Genomic DNA, 23,108 nt, shown 5'->3' with positions numbered 1-23,108 from the left:
TCTTCCTACTAGATTTAGATCATATTCAATTGTGGCTTCATTCACAAAAACCACCTATTTCCAAACTCTTGTCTGGTTCCTCCACACTCTAGCAAACTCCTTTCTCTTCTCCTTCTGTCCTTTTCTCTAAAAAGGCTTTTTCCTAGGTATCCTGAGCTTAAATCCAGCTTCTTTGGATATCTTGCTAACAGTATCTTTGCCAAGTCCAATATTGGCTTTTTGAGTAATGTCTCTTAGGACTAAATAAGGCTCAACATCAATAATATCAAGAATTACTTGCCTTTTGGCATCAGTATTCTTGGTTGGTCTGCCAGATCTGGAGGTATCATATGTGTTTCCATTTTTAAATTTCTCCTTTTTAACCACTGTTGAAACTGTTGACTTGGAGAGGTTCATAAACTTTGAAATTTTACCATACCCCATATCAGTATATTTATAGAGGGCATAGATTTCCCTTTTCTGATCATTTCTGAGGGTTTGGGAGTGTAGTGATGCCATAGTAGGAGATGATGTTGAGGTGATCGTTGGTTGCAATGTTGTCAAGCAAAAGTACGTAGACTTTTCAGACATGACTGTACCTTAATAATGAAAACATGATATAAAATCAAACATATATATATAGTAATATTCATGTAATAGTAGGAAACTTCCCAAATATAAGTACTAAGTACTATTAAAATGAAAAATGTGAACAGAGCTCAGACAAACAACCTGATTATAGGTGAAGAATAAGTAGGAAGAAAATATAGAAGGACTTAGTAAGAACCAATTTATTAAGGAAAACTTATTAGCAAAAAGGAAGGAATTCTCTCCAAGTGTGTCAGTTGAATGGGAACAAGATTGCCTATTTAAGGGAATAGCTATTAGAATAAGTCGGTCAAACTTTATCTGAAATATCCCAATACAAAAAGCATGTCCAGATGTACCTCATTCTGACATACCTATAAAAGTTTCATTTATAGTTACATTTTCTCGTTTATTAGACCTACAAGAAGTATAGGGGGGCAGAAGAACAATTATGTTGATATTTTTGGTAATCTTGCTTAGTCTTCTCCCACTTTTTACAACTTAGGTGTTTCCATCCTTTGTATCTTTAACTCTTTTGACCCTATAATTAACAGTTAATTTCGAAACATAGGTATGATATAAATCTCCTTCTTCAAGTCCTCTTTGACTCCGAGATGATGTGGACGAGTCGTGGTGGACGAGTCGTGGCAATCCCGGGATGCGAAGACTAACGGACGGGACTGAACGTGACCGCCAAAAATCCATCGTCCAATTTGCCGAGTGACAATATATGACTGCAAAACGCCAAGTCTCTTTCCTTCATCAAACTCATATTCCACATCACCTCTCATCTGTCCAGTAAACACCTCTACCAACCCCCCCGGTGTCTATCGCCATGAAGATCCTAACAACAAATTACCTGACCTGTGCGCTCCGCACTTGCAAATCCCATCCGAATTCATTCCCTCTACATTTCCGCGATGCTGAGCTGCAGCAAGATTCCTCGCCCTTCAACGCCTCCTTCATTGCTAATATCCTTCCGCGGTTAGACTGGTCCGCGCTCCTGACCACCGCAACCGAGCTCGGTTTTACCAACTTGCCGCTAGAGAAGCCGACTGTGGTGGATGAGAGGGTTGGGATGGCGCTACACCGAATATTGATTGAGGTTTGTGAGTCCCTCGGGGCCCGGGATGGGGGCAGGCAAGGGGACTAACGGGAGAGTAGACGCAAGTTGTTGAAGGGAAGTTAGTGTGTAGGAATTGCGGGCATGAATATGCCATCCACCAGGGGATTGCGAATTTTTTGTTGCCTGGGCATTTGGGTATCTCTCCCCTTCTGTTGGTTTGGGGTGGGGCGCTCGCTGAGATCTATGTATAGTCTGAGAATAAATCAATTATTGGTATAATAGTGCATCCTAGGAAGTGTCTGGAACGAAAAAAAAATTCTCTCACTGCCTACTACTCCTTTTGCTCTCCCCCTAAATCATTCAGGTCCCTCAATTCCATCTACGATATTTACACCTTCCCCTCATTTCCCACCCTTCCCCAGTTCCATCCACTCTATCCATTCATCCTATTCGCATCGCAACACCAGAGAGAATAAAATAAAACTAAAGCCCACAACAAACAACAATCGGGAATAAATGAACCCCCGTACTACAGTACATACTGTATGCTGAAATATGGTACATGAAAATCCCCCTCCCCGCCTCTCTCACGTACTCCCTTCAGACCTCTCGTGCACACTTGAATTTCCTTGATACATTTTACCAGACTCTGGCTATTTGCCTCACGGCAGCAACTCCATACTGACTTACTTCCCGCCCCAACTGCTGCCCGGGACAGTACCCATGCACCAGGTAAGACCAACTCCGCGAAACACACCACACCCATATATGGTAAACCGACGTGTGGGAATGAAAATGGAAATGGGGAAGATGAGGAAGTGATTTGGTACAAGAAGTGTAAAAAGAGAAAAGGGTAAACCAGCAGGGCCTGAATACAGTGATTATAGGCAAAGAAAGGCAAAAAGAAAAGATTAACAAAACCCCAAGAAAACTTTTTTTTAAATACCCCTCCGGCAAGCAATCAAGCATCATACCTTGCAGTAAAAAAAGACGGAATGACGAGAGAAGAAAAATTGTAGAAACGCAGCCCAGGCCCTAATGAAACGAATGCGGTCATGTAAAAGAACCCAGAAAAACGGAGAGAAATGACAGCAAGTGATATAGAAGGAATGGCACTGATTTATTAGATGAGATGGGGAAGGAGATCAGGTGATGGAGAACAGGAAGAACACTAATTGAGGAAGCCCTTACAACCACTTGATCCGCAAAGACATGGGATTCTCTCCTCGCTCTCGAGCTCGCGTTCGAACTTATAGTCGTATGTGAGTTCCTCGTCTAGGAGTGCGATAGTTAGCGCACACGCACAATAATGGGGTGAACGCTTGGTTGGAGAAGGGGAGCCATACTTTCGCGGATATCCCTCAATGCATAGATGACAATCCTCTTGCTTCCCTCAACTTTGATAATCTTCGCGGTGCAATTGGGAGTACAGCTATGGTTGATGAACCTGGCTATACCACCCGCCTTGGTAGCGTCGATAACAGTGGTATCGTCAATACGGAAAAGATAGGAACTACCGATTCCACTCTTGAGATACTTCTTCTCCCGCATGTCCGCCACCTGCTGTCTAATGATTTCGCCAACATATTCAATGATCATGTCACCAGCGGAGATGTTCTCCATCGCGTATAGACCCCAATTATGGATGGCGGAGCGGGCAAACTTGACAGGCTTCTTGCGCTTCTTAAGCTGATTAAAACGCATAACGTCCGCGTCGGAGGACAGCATCTGCTTTTGGTTGTTCAACCCAACAACAAGACGACGATTGTTAACACGGTTCATGCGTGAGGTTGAGGAAGGATTCTTTGTAGGGTTAGTGACAGCGGCTGCGGTAACTTCTGGGATTTTGTTTGCTGCTGATTTGACCTTTGCTGCGAGCTGGAGCCGATGGGGAAGATACATTGACTTTTCGGCTTCTGGGACACGGCGGTAACCTTCAGTGCGAGCGCAACCTGTTGGGTTGGGACGATAAAATCCCTCGATTTTCTCTTGGCTGCGGGCAATGCCTATAGCAAGTATTAGCAGTGTAGGAAGAGAAGGGGGTTAGAAGAGAGCGAGTCAATGAGACTTACTTTGTTTTTGCGCGACTTTCAGTTGCTTTTCCTTATATGCCCAAGCTTGAACGTTCCCCAAATCTGCCGGCTCCACAGCTGCCAGGGCTTGAGCTAAAAATTTGAAGTCTTCCGCGTCCTTAACGAGATTTTGCAAGCTATCGATATCAAGAATAGCATCTGGGTCATCCTGGACTGTGACCATTGGGCCTTCTGTTGTAGAAACACCCCATGAAACCTCAATGTCCATTCCAGCCATCTCACTATCATGTTTCTCCTCATCCGCATCGAAAGACGGGACAGCGAGAAGATCCCTGTTGGTTCTGGACTCCGTAGTCTTAATCCTTTTACGGGGTTCTCTCGACAGGGTAGTCCTATTGGGGATCTCAATCTCCGGACCTCTATCATCTTCATCGTCTAGCACATTGACCAGTTCACTCTCATCTTTGGGATCTGCCTTGGTGAACACCATCTCATCCTCGTAGTATTCACTATCACTTTCGATAGTTCGAGATTTATTTTTCGTGATCGGCTTTAATTGAGGAGTGGTAGTGGATGTACGATGTGGAGTGGCAACAGCAGGCTCCTCATCTACCTCGTCCCCCATAAACACCTCCCCATCTTCGTAGGGCCTAGGGTGATCAATTCGGGGTTTCTTCAGATCATGTAAACCCTGCGACCCATCATCTTTCTCAAGACTATGATCCTCATCATCTGTAGAAACAGCAGTATCCCTAAGTTTGGAGGTAGGCCCAACGCTCCTTTTCCGTTTTCGATATCCTTCATTTGCTGAAAGTGCAACGCTAACAGAATCGTCATCCCCGGTATCCAGTGATAAGGCACGAGACCCCCGGGAAACAGGCCTATTTTCAGTGATAGTTGACTCGTCATCTGATCCAGCGTCGGAATTATACTGATTCAATCGATGTGCTAAAGGCCGGGCATCCGCCTTGGAGAGTCTCGTCCTAGATCCGTGTAATAATGGAGATGCTTCCGGTGTGCTTGAATCTTCTGCCTTAGTTAATATTCGCTTCTTAAACCGCGGAAGCGCAGTCGGCTTCTGTAAAGCCGACTTTGCCACCGCCGAGGTCAGCTTTTCGGTGGATTTGAGAGCCAAGGTAGGCAAGAGCGTAGTCGGTGAGCGAATGCTTGCTTCCAAAGAAACGGCTAGAACCTGGTGACTACCTGCAGTAATTCCTTGTACTTCTTCCTCCTCCACCTTACGCCGTTTATTAAACCTTCCAACTTCAAGGGAGTCGTAAATCGTTGGGGCAGCCAAGCGTTTCCTCAGATCTTTCATCAAAACTAATTTCATATCCTTCATTAGGGCATTTGTTGCTTCCACGACAAGCTCATTAGGTCCCATTTTTCTTAGCTCGGGTCGAGCTACCGGGGGCGGAGATGGTGACCGATTACTGCCGGGGTGTTTTTCCATTATCATTGTATAGGAGAATAGCCTGTCTCCATCGCAAACTTTAAAACAACGCTCCATATCCCGCCGTTCCCAGAACACAACATAAAACCCAGTTCTATCCCACAAGATGTCTTTCAAACCAAAGTTTTTTAACCGACCGTTAAGATGTCGAACATAGCGCTCATCCCCGGGAATGCACCGCGAAGTGATAAATATATAGGGCAGTCTTCCGACATGATCGAGTGCCCTGTAGTTATCAGGCCTCGGTGCTGGGGTAGGACGCTGATCCCGGCTCCGATCGTCACTCCTACCATCTATCCGGGAGTCTCGACGAGAGGGCGAACTCCCACGGGCGCTCGGCGAGCGTGGCCGAGAACCTAATTCCCCGTAGCTTATGTTGAGGGGTTGTTTGAGCCGATTCTTCTCCGCCTCCGCCTCCTTCCGTCGCTTTTCCTCAAGTATTCTCCCGGTCAGCTTTTTACACTTGAGCCCATCTCTATCCAACTCTACCCGAACTCGTTGAATTCCTACTCTTGAACCGTTAACCTCCTGTGCTGCTCTTTTTGCAGCCTCATGGGCTGGAGATCTGGACCTTGGACCATCTCGATAAATGATTGAACATATTCCTAAAGAGCCTCCGGTCGCAGGGTCAATCCGAATCTCCAATGTTTGAATATCCCCGTGTGGTCTAAAGTGCATCGAGATTTCCGTCTCAGTTGTGAGGGGGGATAGCCCCGTAATCAAGATCTGGGAGGGCGGGCCAGGTCCAATATAATTCTCATCCCATTTCCATCTCGTCCTATAAAGCCCTTGCGACCGAAGCCGTTTCTTGCCAGTCTTTGGGCCATCGGTGTACCGTCCAACCTCTAGCCGGGGGTCTGTGACGGGGGTCGTAATCTATAACCGTTAGTGAACACAAGCCCCGCTGATGAGGCGCGATGACAACCACAACAATCCCACAGCACAGTAACGCAGAAAGGGGGAGAAAATGTAAACACATACCCCTTCTCCATCCCAACGCAAAATAGGTTCTCTGCTCTTCCTTGTGGTACTTTTCTTCTCTAGGAATGGATCATATTTGACTTTCCAATTTCTGCGAGAAGGATCAGACTTGATAGCGGGGGGTGTGCCCTTTGGAGTCAGGGGGGCTAGTGGAGGAGGAATGGGTGGTGGTGGTAGCGGATAAGGTTCCCTAGCACTTGTGGATTGAGCCGCCAATTTATTTGGAGGGTAATCGCCCTTCGCAGTTGTTCCAGCGGAGGGACTAAGCAATGGCGGAGGAGGTGAGGAGCTGGTTGTAGTTGGTGTGAGAGTCGATGTTGTAACGAGATGCCCGGAAGGCAATGAAACACCAACAGAAATTGGAGCACAAGAGCTAGAGTGAATGTGGCCCGGATCAGAAACGGAAATAGCATTAGATTCCCTATCATAATCATCAGGGACATTGCGAGCCCTTCTATCTTGCCTCTCAGCCTGTGCTCTCTTCTTCTCCTTCTCCGCCAGAACCGAGGGGGCTGCAGGGAAGAAGTCGGCATAGCCTGCGCGCGACATTGTGGGGATCCTACAGAAGAGGTCGCATCTACAGAAGGGTCGATTAAATTAAACGAAACCTTGGTAGATGGGGAGAGCGACAGGCGAAGCTAGAGAAGTGTAAGACGGTTGATAGGGCTAGGAATGAATGAGGCGAGCAGAAAAACGCAAATAGAGCTAGTCGCGTGGGCAATGGAAGGGTAAAGTTGGAAACGCGAAGAAGCAAAAGAGCTTTGTGCGTATGGAGGCGGGGGGGTGGTGGGTGGGTGGGTGGATGGTGGGTATGGGAAGGTTGGATTATTAGCACACACAGCAGCCAAACGAGGGACAGGCCTGGCAGTAGAAGCAGCAGCGCAGGTCAAGACAAGGTGAGTAACTATGATAATAGCTACAATACCGGTAGCAGTGTTAGGATATGCAGCAAGTGAAGAGGCGACGGAAGCGGCGCCCGGCTTCTAGAACTGGTGTCGAAATGTCGAAACGGGAGGAGTGAGGCTGCTGGGTGTCCCAGAGATGGGGAGAAGAGAAGAAAGAAAGTTGACAAGCGCAAGGTTCAGCGAAGACACCGACGGAAGGAAGTGAGGGTAGATGAAGTGAAGCGAGTGGTAGGTAATTAGGTGTAGGATCGGGAGAGTTGCTGGGGCTCGGGCGAGTTTAGATAGATTCCTTTGGCGTTGAATGGAAACCTTCTCGGCGTCCCAAAACTCTCAGCGAAGGGAATGGATGAGGGAGAGCTTTGGGATAGTAGGGTGAGACTTGGAAAAATGTGTTATCGAAAAATAGGAATTACAAATGAAAAAATGGGCAACAAAAGTTCGGGCGGATTATCATTGTATTATCATTTTTATTTATTCGGTGAGGAAAAAACAGGGCGCGCCAACCCAACCTTCCAGACGTGAAGAGGCGGGAAAAAGCGTAAATTTCCTCCTGAGTGCAACACGATGGCCGTCGATGATCTTGATAAGGTTTAGCGTCCGTTCGTGGGGGGTGATACATACGATATCATAATAATATTACCATAGAAAATATAGATGCTTCCCTTTGAACCCTCCTCCCGCAACTCTCCTTCCTTCACCCAACCCAACCCTAAAGAATATACATCAAAAATGTGGTGATATGCTTATCCATCTCGCCTCATCCCCCCTCATCTTGTGTGCAGCTCATGAACTGCTGCTACTAAACCCGCGTGGCTTGCTCGAGGTCTAACTGAGAGTATTGGAGGAACAATCCGCCAGCTCGGGTAACGCGCCTTGGGAATCCAGGGACTATGACGACATCCGTCACGCCCTCGCCAACTGCCATCACCCGTTCCAAACCTCAACACCAAAATGCCACCTGTGCTTGAAAGACAGATGAGAAGGGTAATGATGTCGAAGGACCGATCACCTTAATTCGTGTGTGAAGCGGCATGCTTCACTAGGGCTCCCATTTCGCTTCCACGTGTTGGGCATGTTTTCGGGAAATCTTGCTCAACATCGGTCAGAATATTACGGTGCGATGTGTGAGGAGGGGGAGGGATAGGTTTTTTGAATCGGAAACTCTACAGCACGTCCTATCCTTCCTCCGTCAAATACAGGCCTTCATGTAGAACTGCCATTCCGAGTGAGAGCTTGGGATTCTTCTTGGTTTTCGCACCTTGGCGTAAAAGAACAGTTATCATTGTGCGATAGGTCACGTGATTTAATAGTTTCGGGTGGACTTTCGATGGAAAGTGTATCCGCTTTATTTGTGCATGTTGTTGAATACGGGGAGGAGTGCAAGCCAACTTGATCTTCAGTTCCCCGCTTGCCATATGGAGGAGCCCGTGAGCCCCAACTCCAGCATGACAGATACCCGCTGCAGACCAACGTTACACAGGGGTTTGAACCAGAGGTGTCCAACTGAGCAACCCTTCAACCTCGCGGACAGCAGTGTCGATAAAACTCACCCCCATCCCTCTCTCGCCCGAACAACCAACTCACCAGGGCCCCACAAACCCCCTTCCTAGCTCTTCTACTTCATTTCTGCCATTCGTATCGCCCTTCCGCAATGCGTTTATTCTTCCGAGCCCTGTTGGGTGTGCTCCTGCTATTACCTACCGTGAGTGCTACTTACAGAGACGAGGCTTACCAGAACGACTGGCACATCGCTCTCATTGGAGCGTCAATTCCATCCTCCACCTTCTTTCATAGACCGGCTTTAGACGCCAAAGCTTCCCTCATATACACTCTCACCTCTAGGTCTATTCTCGCGGCCATTAACCCTAGGGATGGATCTATTATCTGGAGGCATCTCTTGCAGTGTGGAGCCTCGTCCGGCGTTGCCCGAAAAGCTGAGGGGGTAGTGATCGCTGCCGTTGATCGAGATGTCAAAGCGTTTGACGCTATGGATGGTAAACTTATTTGGGAGACGGCGTTTGTGGAAAAGATCAAGGATTTGCAGGCTACCGGTGGAAACGCTGCCATTGTTCTGTTTGAGAATGGAAGTGTTGCGAAAGTTTCTGGAGGGAAGACAATTTGGGAAAGTCCGGCAGCAGATGGGTACGCTTCCCTCTTGTGGATTACCTGGCCTTTTTATAACAGGTTTCAAATATCAAACTGACGTTATTTTATCCATCACAGCAAGGACATTCCACAATCACTATCCATTCAGGGGAACAACGTCTTCAGTTTGTACCAACAACCCTCGAGTGGTCTCCGCATTGCAACAATTCCCACCGAAACCGGTATACTCTCATCGTCCAGCATTTCAGCTTACATCCAACCTAGTGATAAGATCTATGGCTCGGGGCCGGTTGTCGCTTGGACAGAGAACTCTTTGAGCCAGATCAAGTTTCTCGTTATTGGTGCTAAATCCTCCGCAATCTCTGTTGCTGCTCCTGGGGGCGTCGTGGACATCAAGTTTCAAGCTTCTGGCAAAACTATCCTCGTACACTATGAAACCGAGGACAAGTCATGGGCGGAGGTTTATGGCGTGGATCAGGTGAACGGCGCTGTTAATAGTTTGTACTCACTGGACGCAAAAGCTGCTCGAAGTGCTTTTTCTGTTACTGAATCTGGAAGCGAGACCTACATTACATGGACTTTACCCAACGGAGAAAGTTTTCTATACGGGAGCAAATCAGCTGATGTTCTAGATTCATATGCCCCCGACTCTGTGAACAGCGGAGACGTTTCTGTCCTTAATGCTATCTCGGAAATTATCCCTAAGATGGAAAAGAAGTACGCCGTTCGCACATTCATTACCACGTCCTCACCCGGGTTTCATGGCAACACTTACCTCATCCGCAATGGCAAGCCTATATGGTCAAGACCAGAATCTCTTGTTTCTGCTACTGCCGCTGCCTGGGTGGAGCTCCTGGACCCCGCTGCTGAAAAGGTCGCAGAGGAGCTTGATGTCGAGGGTCACAAGGATGTCGTCGGAGCTTATGTTCACCGTCTTACCAGGCACGCCCATGAACTCATCACTTATGGCCCTGGTTGGCTTACAAGCATTCCTGGACGAGTTATGGATGCTTTCCTGAATAATGAAATCAAAGACGAGAGGGGTGGGAAATGGAGAGATTTCTTTGGATTTAGAAAGTATGCCGTCTTCGCCACAAAGGAAGGTGGGCTTGTTGCCCTTGACGTCGGAAGGAGGGGTGCCATCGTTTGGGAACTGTCACTCGTGTCCAGCGAAGACGCAGGCCAATGGGAGGGCGTCCAGCAGATATACGAAGTTTCGAAGGGCACTGCGGGAATTATCACATTTGGAGGCGAATATTGGGAAGTCGACGCTTTCGAAGGGAAGGTTTTGACTAAGGGGGTCAATGGTGGTGGCCGTGTTAAGAGCTCAGCTATCTTGGAGAGGGGAGGAAAGAGCAAGGTCATAATGGCTGTGCTAGAAGGAGACAAGATCGCTCTTCTACCACCAGGATCTAGTCTTGGAGAACCCACATATATTGTTGTCCGGGGAGATGCCGGACACCTCAATGGTCTTCGAGTAGACAACATCACCTTAGCCACTGTGAAAACGTGGGATTTTGCGCCCCAACCTACCGAGAAGATACATTCCATCATCAACCGCCCAGCCTACGACCCCATAGCCTCCATTGGAAGAGTTCTCGGCGACCGCTCAGTCATGTACAAGTACATCAACATGAACCTTATCACAATCATTACTACCGACCCCTCACATTCCTCCGCCTCAATCTACATCCTCGAATCCGTCTCCGGCGTAATCCTATACTCAGCAATTCATGCGGGAGCTGACACCACCAAACCCATCACCGCGGCAATGTCTGAAAACTGGCTGGTATACAGCTACTTCGGCACAGAGGAAGCCAACGGCAAGCCCGCGGCAAAAGGGTATCACCTGGTTGTCAGTGAGCTCTTCGAGTCCCGGTCGCCAAATTCCCGGGGCTCCCTAGCTGCAGCGCAGACGTACTCTGCCCTCGCGGGGGAGATTGGCAGACCACATGTCCTTAGTCACTCCTACATCTTCCCAGCGGAGATTTCCTCCATAGGGGTCACGACGACGAAGCAAGGTATCACCACCCGCGAAGTGTTGGCCATGATGCCGTGGTCTTCCTCCATCATCGCCCTGCCAAAACGCCTGCTTGACCCCCGCCGCCCCGTCGACCGCGATCCTAACGAAGCAGAAAGAGAGGAGGGCTTGATGAAGTACGCCCCTGCACTGGAAATAGACCCTAGATCTGTAATAAACCACAAACGCGAATTACTCGGCATCACAGACATCGTCACAACCCCCGCGCAATTAGAAAGTACCAGCATAATCTTCGCCTACGGCGGGGACTTGTTCGGCACTAGGGTAACGCCGAGCATGCCGTTTGACGTGTTGGGTAAGGGATTCAGCAAGATTCAACTTGTTGGGACGATTTTGGCATTGGGGGTTGGTGTTGGGTTCGTTTCTCCCATGGTATGTTTTTCTTCCTTCTCCTGCTCCTCCTCTTGTTCCTGCAGAGTTGTGAATGAGACTCTAACGCGGTTTTACAGGTAAGGAGGAAACAGATTAATCAAAGATGGCTGGCGCTGAGTTGAGGGTAATGTGTCTATTTTTTTTCTAGTTCCTTGTTTGTAGAACCAGCTTGTTATAAATGTCTTTACTATTCCCCCTTTCTTTCCCGGCTTTCCGTGATGTTTTTCGGGAAGATCAAAATAGGAGTGGGGTGGTTGGTTGATTGGCGTATGTTGCAGTGCCTAGGAACGGAGCAGTAACTATGACATATCCCTTGACATAGTTGTAACACTTTACCAGGTCCATTGGCTTTCTTGGTAGGGTCCCTCGGAGGCTTAGACTCTTCTAATTATTGTAGGGTAGATGAGAATTTGTTGGCACTTTCTAGAGATTTTTTAATGTTTAATATCATATCTTTGTATGAGAAAGTCCCATCACTTACTGTCAGTACTACAAATTGTCCATGCTTGAAGTGTACTAGCTCTCTGAGTAGTTGATGGATTAACTCTGTTTCACTTACTGGACCTCGCCGAAGGTCTCCTCCCATATATCCCACAAAAAAAATCTGGTCAGATAGGCAGTGGTAACATATATGGTGTTACTCTGGTAACTTCAATTGTCTGGCATTATAGTTGCAGGACACAACTAAGATAAATATGAATGATAAAGTAAGGGCCTGTAAGGGGACAGGAGTGGAGTGTTGGAGACCAGAGATTCCGATTCCAACTGGTGTTACCCTAATTAGGATGGTTCCTCAGTATCAGATCACAGTAATCCTAATACCTCATATACTACTTCTAACTTCAAACTGGTCTTACTTCTTTAGTTCTGGTACGTTTTACAGGAAACCACTTGGAGACCATTCTCCTGGTTCTCCTTTTCCACCTCCTATATCCTGAGGATAGCTTCTGGTCGACTGGATGGCATGAGCACCTATGGTATTACAGCAGCATCTCTACTTGTAGACTATTACTAGACTTATAGCAACTATCCAGGCTGTAGTCTATAATGCTAGGGACTTATAGCAGACCCAGAGTAGGGTCTTAGCTACTACAACTCTAGGTCACAAGTTGTTTGGAGCTTAACTAGTTGTATGGAAGTAATCTGTATGACTTGAGATGGGAATAACTGATCTAGTTTTGCATGACAAACAATTTAACAGCTTCCTCCAAAGTCCTGCCTAACAAGTAACTTTTAAGCTATGATAACTTGGCTCCATCGCAGGGTAGTGCACGGCATAAGGTAGGGTAACTCTAGTCTGATGGTAGGGTAACTCCACCTAAACTCACCATTGAGTGATTCAGGTTAACTCTCAAATTGACTACTTGGATTACCTTATATAGAAAGGTAACAATAGCTTCTTACTATTGCCTATAGACTTCTTAGTATAGCATAGCTTGTCTGACTGTGATACCAAACAAACTCTAGCACTACTCAGTAGACTATTGTCTACCACGATTCCTATTGTGGTAGTCTCATACTACTAGTATGGTTAAAGGTTTGGCCTAGTGTAATAGTACTCCTTGGAGTCTTGTTACATCACTTTCCTCTTCTATAATGCTCTACTTACGTGAGTCTAGTGACATCTCTTATTTTCATGACTTGGTATATCTACAACTCTATAGTCCCTTAGTCTATATAGGTACATTTTGTGAATATTTCTTAAGGTTTACATGCCTGTTCATTTCAATATCTTGAACCATTCCCAAGAACTTTCTTCAGGTCATATCCTTTCCCTAATATAAGGCACTGAACAAACTGAGGAGGAAGCTCGGCTTTGTTCCACCATACCACTGGCTTTCTCACTTTCCTAAGATATCATAACTGGGCTCATCTTTCATGATGTCAGGGATACGGACATTCTTTACCCTTCTCTTAGTCTGATCATTATGGTAGAGTTCTAATAATTCAACATTGAATACTCAATAGATTGACCAATAGGCAGGCCACTGGAGTTCATATGCTCCAGTATCTATGCACTGTGTAACTACAAACTGGTCAGATATTCTGTGATCTAGTTTCTCTATAACATTATTTGTACAGTTATTTTGGTCATTTAGCATTACCTGATCTGCCTTAATTGCTCTGCATTGTCCTAGATCATCTAAGAGGACATACTCCAGCGATGGTAATCTCTTCGTATTATGCCATTTCCATTCCCTTTTCTGTACTTTCTGTAATGTTTCTCGTATGTCTTGTCATTTACCTTTCCAATCCTTAACTAACAGCACTGTACTCCTATGAACCTAGATGTTATAAGGAACAATTCCAGACAAATTTGTCCTCAGAGTGAATCCATAGTTAATCTCAAACAGTGATATACTCGTGGACTAGGTGGTAGATGTTTTGTAGGCACACTCCACTTGTGGTAGTAATGATGCCCCGTCATCTTGCTGGTAGGTCCAATAACCTCTCAGATATTGTTCCAAGGTCTGATTCACTAGCTTACTCTGACAATTATTTTCTGGATGGAATACCGTTGAGACCTTGAGTTTTACCTCCCATTGTTGCATTAAGCTAACTCAAAACTTTAACATGAATTGACAATCTTGACTGGAGATAACTGATTCTTGCATTCTATGCAGTATTTAGATCTCTTTGAGAAATATAAGTACAAGTTCCTTGATTGTTATCTTTGTAGCTAAGAGGATGAAATCTGCCATTTTTGAAAACCTATCAACTATGATAGTAGGCAGAAACAACCTGATAAATATGAGAGTTGTCTAGGCCAACCAAAATTTGTTTCTGTAGACGGAGATTGTCTAGGAAGGTGCGGAGTTCACTCATTTCGTTTATGACTACTAAGAGTGAAGTAAAAATTGGTAAAGTAGAATTGAATCGTGAAGACAATATTATATTGTTAAGGCCTCTTCTCCATTACTTGATGATGTCTAAAGCTTGGAAGGTACTTCAATAGTTATATTCCACGTCTGTGTATTCACGGACTACATCTATTCATTTTACAACTATGTAGCTTTCTGATTATAACTTGCAATATCAGATATTCTTTAAAAGGTGTGAACACCTGGAGACCCTGAAAATCAACATGTCCTCTTTAGCAATTACGATATAACTAACTAGAGACCATACTGTTCCCAATAGTAGATATGAAATTATTAGAGTCTTTAGACATATGGACTAGTTCTCAAGTCAAACTGAGTTGGCCCCAATTATCTCGGTCCTTGATAAAATGATGAGTTTCGTCTGCTGATTGCATCTGCAAAGGTAGTTGTAATCACAACCTTTCTTGGTCACCTGACTTCAAATCTTCATAACTCCTTACCCAACTGATAGATATCATTGACAGGACTTCCTACTAATTAACATAATACTATTATGCTGGATTGACAAATATTCCCTTGGTCAGCAACCCTTAGTTACTCTTGGCAACAAGGTTTCAATCGCAGTTGTAGTATTGGGAGTCATCCTTGCAGCAACAAGGTATTTTGAAACCTAGTTGCAACACTCCATAAAGTCCATTGACCTCTATGGTAGTGTCCCTCGGAGTTCTAGACTCTTCTAGTTATTGTAGTATAGATGGGAATGTATTGGTCTCTTGTTGAGATCCTTTATCATTTGATATCATTTCTTTGTACGAAAATGTCCCGTTACCTATGGCCTATGGTAAAGATGTTACATTTATGAAGCCCAGTAACATTCTGGATAATTGACAGATTTACTCCGTTCTACTTCCCAGACCTTGCCAAAGGTACCCTCTCAAGTAACCTGTGAACAAGATCCAGTTGCAATGACGGCGGCATTGTATACTGGCTTACTTCAACACCGTCAATTCTGTGGCATTATAGTCACAGAATGCAACTCAGTTTGATTTGTATGATGACTTGTGGGCCCTGTAAGGGGGCAGGAGGGGAGGTGTTAGAGACCAGGAATTCTGATTCCGAGTGAGGTTACCCTACTTAGGGTTATTCCTAGGTATCAGATCCCGGTATTCCTAACAAATGACCCAGAATTTCATAAACCTTTCAGATTCTGGTAACACCACAATAAATTTCCTTAAGATTGCATTCCATGGCCTCATAGGAACCTCTATTGGTTTTAAGAGTCCAAACTTTCTCAGTCTGACTGTCTTTACCCTTTGACAGATATTATAATACTCAATATAGTCTTCAATATAGCCATCCATTTTGGGCCAATAGAAGTTTGCTTTAATGTTGTTAATAGTCTTATAAGTTCTAAAATATTGGACTAGGTGAGAGTTATGATCCACCTACGTGATCTGTATCTTTAGCCCTTGATCCACTGGTCTGTACCAATGCCTCCTCTACAAGAGGAAGTCTATCTCAATAGAAAAATTCTGGTGACCCTTTTCATCTCAGTAAGTGACAGACTTGGAAATTCTTCGATAAGTATTGTCTTCAGTGATCGTGCTTTATTATGTCTAGTATTGCTCATTCCAACCTAAAGCTTTGGCGCAGTTGCAATAACTATTGTAGTAAGATATCTCACTTCTGATTTTCCAAATCCTTTCCAGGAAGGAAAAACATTTTTCCCTGACCCAATTTCGCAGAATTACTGCCCCATTCAGGATGGAACTCATAATACCTCGACAAAGTATCAATCTTGCCATCAACGAACTCTTGACAATTGACAACTGCATAGTTAAATGGTTGAAGGAATTCTGCTCCTTGATGCTGCCTGTAATTCAGTATCTTAGTATGGCAGGAGGCAAAAATATGTTGACATTTGTAGTAAGCCCAAACACCTAAAAAATGTGAACGTATTTTTGCCCCCCGCTGTACACCTAAAGCACTCCATATTCTTACAATTATTGCAAATAGATATATTATCAGATACTGAATGGTGATGATCTCATTCTTTAAATGACACTACAATTACTGACATTACTTTATCATTCACATAATCATTTATCTTCATGGGTGAGAACTTCCAACTATTGTAGGCTATCAGGTAACATCTATGATCTACACGTAATTTTAATAGTATGACTTTCATTGTAAAATCAATAACATCAGTTTCCAATTTGGTTAACAGTTCCAGATCAAAATGGGCTAGAATGGGGCTTGCCATAAATCTTGCTTTAAGGGGACTAAAGGCTACATCATACCTTGGACCTTATTTCCATTTGATATCCTTTTTCATTATGTCAGTCAATGACTTTGTTATCGTTCTTAAAAATTTTAATGAACTGACGATGGAAGTTTGCAAAACCCAGAAAGCTTTGTACATTAAGAACTGATTTTGGTGGTGTGCAAACTTCAATTAACTTTATCTTCTCTGTGGTCATCATGATAGCATGGTCGATTATATGGTGTCCTAGAAATTCCTCTTTGTTTTGATAGAATGTAGATTTCTTACTACTTACAATAAGCTTAGCTTCATATAGTCTTTCCATAACCTGTTGAATGAGAGGGATATGTTGTTCTAGAGTTTCACAGTATATCAGGATATCATCTATATAAGTGATAAATCCTTCATCTAAAAAGTTTCAGAATACATGATTTATCATACTCTGGAACTTAGACAGAGCATTGCATAGTCCAAATGGCATTACTGTATACTCATGCAACCCATAATGACAGTAAAATACTATTTTTGCTTCTTGTTCTTCTCCCATCTGAAGGAGATATTACCTATTCTTCAAGGCCAACTTAGTGAAGACAGTGGCCTTTTCAAGTCTATTATACAGCTCATTCATCAATGGTAAAGGATATTTACCATTTACTATAATATTATTCGTCTTTCTATAATCAATACATAATTTCAATAAACTATCAGTTTTGGGTACAAAGAGAATTGGGGGTGTGGCAGGGGAATTAGATCTTCTTATCTTTACCATTGCCGGCATTGTATCAAGATAGGTTGGTGACACTTTGAGCTTGTTCTCAGACTAGGGGTATATAGTACCAGAAGAAGGTGTTGTTTGTGGTATGAACTTGATCTTGTGATTATATTCTGAATACTCTGGTAACGCATCTATTGTTTACTGACTCAATATATGGCTATAGTTCTCATATTCAGCAAGAAGACTAAAAGCGATATCCTTGCCGTCTTCTCCGGTAAACTGGGTATATCTAAGAAGATATACCTGAGCTTGGTCTTCTGCTAATAGCTCTTCTTCAATTATGAATTCTCACTGTCTCTGTCCTACTAGGCACTTAGCTTTACATAGAACTTATCACCAAGTGAAACTCTTAGTCTCTCCGTCTATATGGGTATCATATTTATGGAGCCATGACACCGGCAGATAACTATTGATCTTCTTATCAGATATATCTGCCAGTTCAAATCAAATGTCATTGACATGACCAGCAATATACATCTTCAGGATCTTACTATTATGAAGACCTGAGTTGGAAATATCATTCCAGCTAGCATTCTGAATAGAAGCTACAAATTTCCTCAGGATGCAAGGGACTTGTAACTCTGTTACCCATTTTATGCTTAGCAGTGCTCCTGTAGTGCTACTATCCAATAACAACAAAGCTTCAGCTATACTAACTCTTATGCCACAGTACTATTCTAGTCTAATGCAAACCTAGATAGACTTAATATGTTTTGGAGGGCCTGAAATGCTTACCAGCTTCTTTGAGTTTTTATTTATAAATATAGTAATGTAAGTCTTTTACCTTTTAACACAAGAGTGGCCACAATTGGTCAAAGATGTTTGGGTTTCAAACCATGGGGTATTAATAGCGAGGGTGTTTACTATCACACTAGCATGATTTCGGGTACTAAATCTGCCTCAAGCAAACTTGTTAACTAAATTCCCTTGCTCTAATCAAGAGTAGCCTGATGTGAAAATTAACTAATTGAAATAAAAGAAAACAAATCCACTTCAACTACTAAGAAAATATTCTATCAAAGTATGAAAACAACATATTCCTGTATCAGTATAACAAGAATACAAAGGAGAAATAAATTAAGACAATGTCAATAGAGAACCCTCACATCTGCCTTAAAATTCTTCAACTACCTTGTTTCTTTGCAGACCACGACAGTACAGAACATTTAAGAGCCCTTATCAGTCTATATTGACTGCAGGATTTCTAGGGCGTGCTGACTCCAGGAGTTTTCTGCATAACTTCCAGAAGTTATGTTAGAGTTTTTTTATTTCCTTTGTGGGAAGTAACTTACTTATTTCTCAGCATCTGTATTGACTTCTCTAATATCTGGAGATGATCTTCGGACTTCTAACAAATTCTTTGAATGTAATGCTTCAATACTATAGACTTTGTTGTTAGATACTTTATTGATTTCTGCATCTTGAGCCTTTCGTTTCTTGCTCATTAACTTAATCCCTTTGGCTGTACTAATAACTGGGTCAACAGAGAAACATTTTTCTGAAAAAGCAACCCAGCTCTCCACATTGCGTACACTGTGACTCTTTTGTTTGCTTATCATTAAGTATAGACAAGATGTTGTCATATGTGTTAGCATGCCTGGAATTTTCTTGCTACTGTGATGTACTAGAAGAAGATATGTGGTGCTTAAAGTTTGTCTTACTCAAACTCTTTTCTTTCTGTTTCGGTACATTTCTTGAGGTTGATAACCTCTCCTTGTACTTGCCCTGAGTTTCACCTCAGCTCTTGGTAACTGTCTTACTGAAAGTAATATTGTCTTCCAGGACATGGCCTCTCTTCCACTGAAGGCCTACATATTTGGACATATTGGTATGATGGGGTATCTCATAAACCCAGAGATTTTGTAGTTAGGATGTCATGATTATTTGGATCTTGTCCTTGATTATCTTAGGGTCCATGTAATCCAGTTGACCGAGGAGATCCATTACTGAATCTAAGTAGTGGTCTACTTATCAAGCCTTTATCTGCAGTTTTGTCTACTGGCTTAAGGCACGGTCCTGATCAATTTGGGCATCGAACTTACCATTATGGGCTTTCTAAATACCCGCTATGTACGAAACACATGGTTATGGTCAAACAGCATACCTACCTGGAATTTATCATCACTGATATACTAGTATAGACCCAAGTTGCAAGTTTTAGTAGTACCGTGAATAAGAGAGATAACCACCCTGATCTTGTCCGATTCTTATGAGACAGAGTCTCAGAAGTATTAAAACGTGATTTCCAAGACACTAATGAACAACTGAGTGTCGATTGTATCTCCCTTGAAAGTGGTTGCTTTACCTAATTGTTTGGCCTTCTTAGACTTAATCTTTGGAGAACCTGTATTATCACAGAACTTAACAGCTCCAGGTACTCCACTCAGTGACATCAAGGCATGCAGCAATCTGCATACCCATTGGTCATAGGTTCTCTTCCTCTTTCCAGACCAGGTTGGCTTTTACCTTTCTAGGAATTCTGAGAAATCAGGTTTGGAGTCAGCATCTCTATCATTACTGCTAGCATAGCAACTGTAATCACCCTGGTTTCCACTAGCATCAACATTTCTGCCAGGAGGGAGTTGCTCTCCACTACCGCTAGTGTTCCGACTGTGGCCACTAGTGGGTCTATCATACCCACCAAAGGAGTCAGCGCTTTCCTGTAATCTGTCACTTAGAGGAACCACCTCCAGAAGAGACAAAGGTATTGGAGGTGGATCAGGTAAAGGAGAAGCTACCGAAAAACTCGGAGTCACTCTATACCAACCCTTAACAAACCGATGGCATTCCAGACAGCCTTCCAGTAATGCTGGAGGTCACACCTACAATCATGAACTACAGTAAGAATATTTGTACTTTTTGATCTTCGGACCTTTAACAGGCTTCTTGTACACTTGACTTGAAAAATGATTAGGACAGTTCAGTACATTGGTAGCCCTTGAGAAATGAGGCCAGGTCATGATCATACAACCAGTGAAACAGATAGCTAAAACCCCTGTGAACAAATCCCTTTGGACTCATTCTTCCACCAGAGTATTGCTTTCTCTCACCTGCCTTCTTTGCCTAAGTATCTCAAAGAAAGTGGTTACATCAGTAGGTTTTGTTAGTACATCAGGTACACTAGGCATTAGAGGGACAGGGGCAGTTTAATGATAATAGTACGATACTACAGCCTTGGCAGGTGGGTGTTTACTGCCACTTGGTAAGGCCGGTCAGGTATAGGGACATTTGGACATAGTATTGGAGTATCCTTGATATCTGGCAAGTCTATTTAATGCTTCGCTGATTGGAGAATTCAAGGCAGAACTTTGAACCTATTCACCCTTTGAGCACTATCGCCTGGACGAGACCTCAAAGCTAGGTTTGGGGTTTGTTGGTTTCTACAGTACAGTATTACAATGAGTGCTTCTTTGAGTTGGGCATGGAAGTGAGAACTAAGAGGAGAGACTAGCACATGTGACTGTTGACCCACTATCAGTATACCTAATTCAGTCAAGTATTCCTGATATTGAGAGTTAGTAAGACAGCTGTTAAGGTCTCCGCAAAGTTGACCTGATGGTATCATTGTCAGGATCAATCTAGTGCCAGATATGTGTATCCTCTTCCAGTACGGAGATCATTTTGGCTAGGACTCGGGTGTTACTGATTTTCTGTATAAATATCCCATGTTGTAAACACATCCGCTCAGTAGCTGCTGTAGCCATTCCCATCCTAAACTTAGTCTGTACTTACTCATTCCAGTATTCTATTTGTTTTTGAGCCTCCATCTGCTTCATAGCTTCAAGAAGGATAGAGGAATCTATGACTTCCTAAGAAAAATGAGCAAGACTAAAACCTTACACTTGTCCTTCTAGCACTAGCAGAATTCGAAGCTGCTGCTGGGTGAATTATTAGAATAAGACAGCAAGATCTTGAACAATAACTTCCTTGTAATCATGTAGGAGATTAATATTGGTAACATCAAGGACTAGGTCTATGGGTTCACAACTAAGGCTATGGGTATCCGCAAATGCTTCCTGTCAAAGTCATTACTTGTACTCATCTACTGTAGCAGAGTTGAAGTGACCGGCTTGGTTTGACATTGTAATTTCCACACGATGGTTTAGTACTAGATCTGTAACTTGTACTCAAATAATATTAATTCAAGCAGGTCAAAACCAACAATTCTCCAGAGTAGGAAGAGTTATGCAAGGTTATTCGCTTAACAATATACTGTAACATGGGCTCCCTCTGCGAAGATTGATCCTGAGGTTGTGACCAAACCAAAATGACTTGTTTTCGCAATAAATATAAAAAAACTTCAACATCTCCGCAATAGAGTTTGAGGAAACAAAATTCTAAAATGTAATATCATTAAGGCAGAGCTATTACTCAATTAAGTTTTTATCTTGAGAGGTAGTTGATTGCTAGAGTAGACATGAACTCGCATATGCATATGTAGATTTCATATACTGCTAGTTGCTCCCCATCATTACTCTGTGTTCATGAGCAGCCAACTCCAATCGGCTGTCTAGTCAACCTCCCCAGGTCGGACCAAAGATCCTCTGTAACCAACGAGACTTCTCTGTAGTTTTCTAACATCTACCAGCCAGAAGTGTTTTAGCTGCTACATCTGCAAAGCAATCATGGGAGTAAAAACTCTTTACATCATGGAAATGTCAGTGGCCAGGTCTTATGCCTATGGGGATACTATATCAAGTCTGAAACTCTCTACCAACATGCACTAAGTCTTATGCGAGCATCTGCAGCCTCTCAACATCTATCTAGTTCTACTCTATTCGGTATCATTCTGGATGATTGCAACATAGCTCCCCCAATAGACCCCTACGGTGGTTGCCTACCCATAGGCTCTAATAACAGTCAACCCTCTGAGAACAGGCCTTATCTTCACCTCAAACTAAGGTCTTAGAATCCTTAACAATTCTCTAATACTATTACACTTTTGGGGTAACAGACTTCTGTTACCTTGGGTATATGCCTCTGGTTAACTCACAAACTACTTATAACTTCAACATACTATTACTCTATCTGTTCTAATCTGTTTTGCTGGAAGCCACCTGGAGACCATTGTTCCAGTTCTTCCCTTCTGCCTCACATATCCTGGAGACAGTTTCAGGTGAACCGAACAGCAGGACTGAGTACAGTATTAGAGGAGCATCTCTACTTGTAGACTATCACGGGGCTTGATGCTGCTTTCCTGGCTGTACCCAATAACTCTAGGGACTTATAACTGAAACATGGAGCGATGTTAGCTATTACACCTCCAAGTTACAACTTATTCTAAACTCCACTGGTTGTGTGGGAGTAAGCTGCACAACTTGAGATTTGAACATTGTATGTAGTTTCATGTAACAAATAATCTAGTCACTTCCGAAGTAGTAGTCCTGCCTAACAAGTTACTATCAAGGGAGGATAATATGGCTCCATAGCAGTGGCACTCTAGTCTGAAGATAGGATAACTCTATCTGGACTTACAGTCAAGCGATTCAGGATAACTTCCAAATTGACTGTTCAGGTTATGCGGCCCAGTAGGGTAACCACCGCTCCTTACTAGTACCTACCAAGTTTTTAGTATAGTATAGCCTGTGCTTGTGAGGTACATAATCAACAGTAGCTCTACTCAGCAGACTCTGCTCTGCCACAATTCCTATTGTGGTAGTCTCTTGACACCAATATGGGTATATGTTTTGCTTACTGTCATAGTACTCCTTAGAGTATCAT

The 23,108-nt window shown here is 43.5% G+C and overlaps 3 protein-coding genes; 2 read left to right on the top strand and 1 right to left on the bottom strand.

Moving 5' to 3' along the window:
• Positions 1–1,370: 1,370 nt before the first annotated feature.
• GSTUM_00009580001 (uncharacterized protein) lies at positions 1,371–1,917 on the top strand. XM_002840793.2 has 2 exons: positions 1,371–1,672; positions 1,732–1,917. The coding sequence occupies exons 1-2, from the start codon at positions 1,403–1,405 to the stop codon at positions 1,882–1,884; spliced, it is 423 nt and encodes a 140-aa protein (XP_002840839.1). The 5' UTR covers positions 1,371–1,402; the 3' UTR covers positions 1,885–1,917.
• A 154-nt stretch (positions 1,918–2,071) lies between these two features.
• On the bottom strand, positions 2,072–6,816 carry GSTUM_00009579001 (uncharacterized protein). XM_002840792.2 has 4 exons: positions 6,101–6,816; positions 3,706–5,995; positions 2,980–3,639; positions 2,072–2,908 (listed from the first exon to the last, which is right to left on the bottom strand). The coding sequence occupies exons 1-4, from the start codon at positions 6,647–6,649 to the stop codon at positions 2,805–2,807; spliced, it is 3,603 nt and encodes a 1,200-aa protein (XP_002840838.1). The 5' UTR covers positions 6,650–6,816; the 3' UTR covers positions 2,072–2,804.
• Positions 6,817–8,553: 1,737 nt separating this feature from the next.
• GSTUM_00009578001 (uncharacterized protein) lies at positions 8,554–17,651 on the top strand (the record flags this gene model as incomplete). XM_002840791.2 has 4 exons in its annotated part: positions 8,554–9,147; positions 9,229–11,524; positions 11,602–11,641; positions 17,551–17,651. The coding sequence occupies exons 1-4, from the start codon at positions 8,657–8,659 to the stop codon at positions 17,649–17,651; spliced, it is 2,928 nt and encodes a 975-aa protein (XP_002840837.1). The 5' UTR covers positions 8,554–8,656.
• Positions 17,652–23,108: the final 5,457 nt, after the last annotated feature.

Source organism: Tuber melanosporum (genome assembly GCF_000151645.1).
Source record: "Tuber melanosporum whole genome shotgun sequence assembly, scaffold_59, strain Mel28".
NCBI classification, from domain to species: Eukaryota; Fungi; Ascomycota; class Pezizomycetes; order Pezizales; family Tuberaceae; genus Tuber; species Tuber melanosporum.
Note: the sequence above shows the minus strand (reverse complement) of the source record. Positions and strands in the feature narration are given on the sequence as shown.

What these genes read in the sequence shown, in the direction of transcription:
- GSTUM_00009579001 (XM_002840792.2), bottom strand. Translation starts at nt 6,649, where the DNA reads ATGTCGCGCGCAGGCTATGCCGACTTCTTCCCTGCAGCCCCCTCGGTT. An exon ending in TGCGTTGGGATGGAGAAGGG is followed by an intron (nt 5,996 to 6,100) that starts GTATGTGTTTAC and finishes TAACGGTTATAG; the next exon opens with ATTACGACCCCCGTCACAGA. An exon ending in GAAAGTCGCGCAAAAACAAA is followed by an intron (nt 3,640 to 3,705) that starts GTAAGTCTCATT and finishes TACTTGCTATAG; the next exon opens with GCATTGCCCGCAGCCAAGAG.
- GSTUM_00009580001 (XM_002840793.2), top strand. Translation starts at nt 1,403, where the DNA reads ATGAAGATCCTAACAACAAATTACCTGACCTGTGCGCTCCGCACTTGC. An exon ending in TACACCGAATATTGATTGAG is followed by an intron (nt 1,673 to 1,731) that starts GTTTGTGAGTCC and finishes ACGGGAGAGTAG; the next exon opens with ACGCAAGTTGTTGAAGGGAA.